This window comes from Mytilus galloprovincialis, chromosome 1, assembly GCF_965363235.1.
Source record: "Mytilus galloprovincialis chromosome 1, xbMytGall1.hap1.1, whole genome shotgun sequence".
In the NCBI taxonomy this organism is placed as follows: domain Eukaryota; kingdom Metazoa; phylum Mollusca; class Bivalvia; order Mytilida; family Mytilidae; genus Mytilus; species Mytilus galloprovincialis.
In genome coordinates, this window is record NC_134838.1 from 78,128,292 (window position 1) to 78,134,291 (window position 6,000).

Sequence of the window (6,000 nt, forward strand, 5' to 3'; positions counted from 1 at the left end):
AAACCATGCAGTCCAGAGCCCATAAGTGCGTTAATGTCTAGATCTGTCTTGCAGTTTTTAGACGATTTCAAATAATTGTTCTTGTTGCCTCTACTTCACGAGAGTCTCTATCAATTCCTATATGTTTATAATTTTCTACAGTTTCTAATGTTTCTGAGACAATGTGGAACTTTTCCATTTGATTCCAAAGGTTGCAATTTAAAGATGAGTTCCATATCATAACTTTAGTATTTTCTTTACTTATATTATATTCTTCTGTCTCTGCAAAATGGGCAGTATAGCTAATCATAGTCTGGAGTTCATCAGGTTTTGAAGAGATAAGTAGCAGATCGTCTGCACACATTGGAGTACCCACAAACACATTTCCAATTTTAAAACCCAAACTGTCACTCTCTAACTTTTTTATAAGCGGATTAACAAAGAGTTTGTAGACAGAGGGAGACCATACCCTGCCTTGTCGGACGCCTTGGAGTTCAGAAAACGAAGTAGATAACTTGCCTTCCCATCGAACTGCAGAGCTCATATTTGTGTACCAATCATTTAAGATTTGCCAACTTTGTCCAGAAATTCCACTTTGAAATATACTTTTTAGCAGAGAGGCATGCCAAACAAAATCAAAAGCAGATGACGCATCAACCATGATTACTATATCGTATTACTACACGGGCCTCAAGGGATTTCAAATCGAAAATAAATGAAAAACATGTGTTTTTGTGTCTTTCAAAACACAAGTAATATACAGAATTAATTGCAGGATAAAGGCAATAACTGTTTAGTGTCTTTAAATATCAGTTGTATTTGTACTCGGCTCGAAACAGGTGTAATAGCTCGCTAAAAGCTCGCATACACCTTGTTTCCTAGCCTCGTACAAAGACAGCTGATATTTAAAGACACTAAACAGTTATTGTCTATTTATAAATGGTAAAGCCTATGTTAAAAAGCGGCAATCAACAACCAAAAGCTATATTTTATCAAGCTTATATTGTCGGATGATCTAGTAATCTAGGGTGCTGGTTGACGTGCAGAAGATGTTCTTACAATGTTACAAAAGCATGGGTCTCCCGCTAATGAGGCATACACAATCCCAAATTCTAGCATGATTTTTGCTTCATTTAGGACAAACTATGTTTATGTATTTTAGAAATATATGATTTCGCCAAGTAGAATGGGGGATATGTGATGTAGCGAAATGAAGCTGAACAATATTTTATGAAATTGTAAAAGCCGATGCTTAATGCTGAACACAAATGAGTAGAACCAAACATACCAAAAATTTAAGTGTCGAAATCTACACAAAACCTGTATTATACAAACGGCGACAGATCCAAATGAAAATACACACCCAACACTCTTTCAAGCCCCCCTCCCCCTCCTAATTCCTGTTTGCTGTAATCAATTGCAACAGTCGTTCTATTTCTCCAATGGAAAAATAACGATGAAAAACTACTCATTAGATATCGGTATAGCCGATTTCATTGAGTGTGTAGGCAAAGTTAATATCTTTGGTTAGCTTGCTTTTTAGCTGAAACGTGGTCATTATTAGGTCAGGAATACTACTTTCCTTTCGAAGTAGCCTAATCCAACAGATAGATAGATTGGTTATCTATCGGACTAGTCTACTCTTAAAGGAGGGTAGTTTACCTAACCTAATAATGACAAGCTAACCAAAGATATTAGTGCCTACATACTCAATGAAATCGGCTGTAATACATTGATTTAAATGTATTCTGAAAATGTACATCTGAAAGCTTCCACTCTTTCTTTCGATGTCAAAAAGCCTTTAAAACAAAACTTTGATGAGTCTGTTCATAATTTGTTCGTTTACCTATATATAGCTACCATATAACGTCTTTTTTTCTTCTTGTGACATTTCAAATTTCCTGCCCCTCTTTCCACTGAACCTTACATATTCTATCTATTTAATTTATTAATAATTTGTTCTCGTTCTGAATTTGCATAACATACTTGTCACTGTACGTCAATCAAACAACAATGAAGGAATCTTTAAGTTGGCCACATCTTACAAATCGGAAATTAAAAACGTTAAATCAAAATAACACAAAGACACTGCATGTGCACATGGCAGACCTTTGATAATACCAAATTCTACTTAATTTGTATATTTTTTTCTATAAATAATGAGATGGAAATTCAAAGCTTATGATTGCCACTAAAACAATTTTCACACCAAAGACCAAAGACAATGATGTTTGCAATTATAGCTAGGTTACAGTAAGACCTTTGCTAATGAGCAAAACCCATACCGATAGTTAGGAAGAGTAAACAAGTTTGTCAAAGCTGAGCCACATCCTTACTTAATATAGTAGTGTAACAGTACAACCTAAGATCAAACGGTATACATCCATTGGAAAGGGTTGTCTCTTCAGTGGACACTTAGTATAAAGTAAACAAACAAAAAGCTAGAAACACAAAGTACCGATCTAACAATCTTATAAACAAGTACTAACGTACAATTTATATGTGGTGACACAATCCTTGAATTAATAATTACCAGTCTATCATTGAAATCTAAAACGCGACCACATACACCGGCTAAGCGAGCAAGTCGTGGCATAGATATAGGAAGATGTGGTGTGAGTGCCAATGAGACAACTCTCCATCCAGATAACAATTTAAAAAAGTAAACCATTGTAGGTCAATGTATGGCCTTCAACACGGAGCCTTGGCTCACACCGAACAACAAGCTATAAAGGGCCCCAAAATTACTAGTGTAAAAACATTCAAACGGGAAAACCATACATGTATCATGTGTATGCACACCGTAGAAAGGGCAGAAAATTTCGCTGTATGTAGTAGGTTAAATAGTTCCGTCTCAATTTCAGAAATTCTTTATTATTTAAAGCCAAAATATCATCCATGTATAACGCTTAACTTTAAATTCATAAAAGTGTGGTAACACAGTTCTACTATTAATGGAGCACAATTGGTTGACACAGGAATGCTTAGGTAAACTGTAGTGCCTAGACTTACATAGGTGCTGTCAAGGAGAAAATGCATAGCCTTAATTATCTCATCACAGTTTTAGTTACATAATCTAACATAATTTCATTTAATCAGTGCAGAAAAATGAAAAATACAATAAATTGTCAAAAGAACACAACAATTGTCTGTAATGTATACATTAAAGATCAACTAATATAAATATATGATGTATACATGTATAGGCATGTACAAAAATGCATACCGGAGTCGCATACAATCTATGGAACGCATGATTACAAAAAGAAACATGTTAACCCTACCGCTTGTTTTTGCGCTTGTTCCAAGACAGTAGCCACTTGTCTTGGTTAGTCGTATATGTTGGGTTTTTTTTTCTTTTTTAGTTATATATCTCGGAGTTTAGTGTGACAACCATTTACGCTGAACTTATATATAAAAATTATTTTCATTTAGTGGCCAGCTGAATCCCGTCTCCGTGTTCAGGATTTTCTCTCTGTGCTGAAGACCAATTGGTGGTCTTGGTCTGTTTTCTGCTTTTTGGTCGGGTATATGTTGACAAATTCCCCGTTTCCATGCTCAATTCTATTTTAAAAAGCGGGTCTTTTCTTAAACTTCTTCATTCATCGATTTGTTACGTTTGTGTGAAATAATGAAAACAAGATACATGCAAGTGTATATCTTCAATATAATAAAAACTTACTTTGTGCTGTAACAGTCAACACAACAGCCATGTGTAGAAGTAACAGACATAACATAGTACCAAATCTAATCACGCACGTGCAACCAAAACGTCATTCATTCATTCATATCTTTAATTCCTCATAAATGAGATTCAATGTCTAGTACTCGTCAATTTCATACATAATCTAAATGTTAACACATGCCATGGGTAAAATCTCTTTGTTCTTACTGTGCTATAATCTGAATAATGCATAGCAAAGATGTGCATTAACTATCTCAGATATACTGCACAGTTAAAAAATACTCTGACCTTACGGAGCGGACCATGAATTTTAAAAGGTGTGTTATAATTATTCAAAAAAGTGAAAATTCTATCACCGAGTGTAGCGAGACTAAAAACAATTTTTGACGATTTAAAATTTTAATCTGAAATATGATATGTTTTCCAATCAAAGAGGTGACTTACAATATTTTGTGTTTAATGTAAATCTTAAATGCGTGTTTCACAGTCAAACCGGAAAGATTATATTTGTTTTATTCCATATCGGGTAAGAATAACCTTATCTTATTTGATAAAACGAGGCCACATGACATTCTTTATTCTTTTGTAATAAGTTTCATCGGTCATTAACCGAATAAAGCGGATCGGAACACCGGTCGTTAACAGGCTTTTACATGATAATGACCGGTGGGGCGTGGTTTGTCTGATTGAGAGACGTTCCGTTATAAAACGCAACGCGATTCAGACGTGTTTGCATTTTACAGTTAGGAAATCGTACATTGTCTCGAGGTTACTTTCAACAATTTGAATTTGATGAATTCTTTTTAAAGCATAGTTTCTCAATGAAATAAACGGTAGTTTTGACTGCGACAGTGATCATGACCTCGCCTTTGGCTCAGTTAGTATCACTGTCTCAGTCAATATCACTGTCCTGTGGGCAGTCCATATATCACGATAATGACTGGTTTTTCAATAACTATTATGTAAGTAATTTCTGCCAAAAAATATATATATTTTGATACCTCGTTCACACGGACATTAAGTTCGAATTTAATTCGAATCGAATGCGAATCGAATTCGCTAATCGCGTTCACACACTCTTCTTTTTTTATTCGAAGCTAATTCGAATTAACTAATTCGCATTAGAAATACGTTTTTGTTAATCCGAATCAAAAGTTAACGTCGTTAGGACAGTAAAGCGAATTTGATGCGTATTCCAATTCGAATTAGAATTGACGTTAGGACGTAAAACGTTTCGAATGCGAATTAAACTAATTCGAATTAGTTAATGCAAATCGAATTCGAATTACGTGTGAATATAGCATGACTATTTTATGATAGAATTTAATTAGGATTATATTAATGGAGAAAAGGGGCGGGGAGTAAGCTGCAGATTAATCAGATTTTGTTTATATGCGAGATGTTTTCAAAAATCAATACAGTGAGTAGAAACAGCAAAAATGGACGAGTCGGGGTACGTTAAAGATTGAGAAGATAAACGTGTGTTTTCAACTTTACCTAATATTTAAAATAAGGGCAGGGTGACAATTTATGTAAACAAAAGTCAGTTGAACTAAAAAAAAAAAAAAAACAAGGAAGGAAGGAAGGAAGGACTGAACAGAGTAAAAGATAAAATGGCAGGACAAAAAAATAGAACTTAAAAAAAAAACAGGACAAATTCATACATATGTCTTCTTTTAGAGAACCACTAAAAGGAATAAAACCAAACATGACATGAACGTTCCTCGTGAGGTGCTGATGAAATGTTGATTCTTTATTGCAGATTTACTGTTCAAATGGCCACCATGATTTTGTTTTAATTGCGGGGCCAAAAATAAACCAAATTTGGCCTCAATCATAATTTGGGTATCTGATATGATTTTTAATTTATTTTTACATGATTTAGTTTAAACAATATTTTATTTCAAAAAGTGCACAAAATATAATTATACAATAGGAAATACGGGGATTCGGAAACAAGAAAAACTTATACATGTATAAATCCGTCTCCCTTTAAAACATGACAAATTTAGGAACATAGTATAAGAAACTCGTATAATGTAATTTTCAATTCTTATCTAACATGTTTATTCTGTGGTTTGCCCGTTACTCAGAAGTCAGTTTGATCGAAAAATGTGATCAACTCGTATTTTTATAATTATAGTGCATGAAGCTGAGAAATATGTTAACGTTTCGAAAATAAGATTACATCAAATAAACTTTAAGGTTCAACATCTTAATCGATATCGACATAAAAATAATTGTTACGGACCAAATCTCCCTGTTTCTAAAATAAATCTTTGTACAACTTAAAAATGTTTTCGTTTTCCTCATCACTGATTAGTTCACTCACGGTG

General features: G+C 33.9%; 1 protein-coding gene across 1 annotated transcript in view; it reads right to left on the reverse strand.

Moving 5' to 3' along the window:
- LOC143084934 (uncharacterized) overlaps window positions 1–3,728 on the reverse strand; it is a 42,129-nt gene extending 38,401 nt beyond the window's left edge. Inside the window, exon 1 of the mRNA XM_076261023.1 lies at window positions 3,662–3,728. Coding sequence (XP_076117138.1) covers window positions 3,662–3,716 — 55 coding nt within the window. The 5' untranslated portion in view covers window positions 3,717–3,728. The remainder of the gene's footprint in view (window positions 1–3,661) is intronic.
- Between the last annotated feature and the right edge of the window lie 2,272 nt (window positions 3,729–6,000).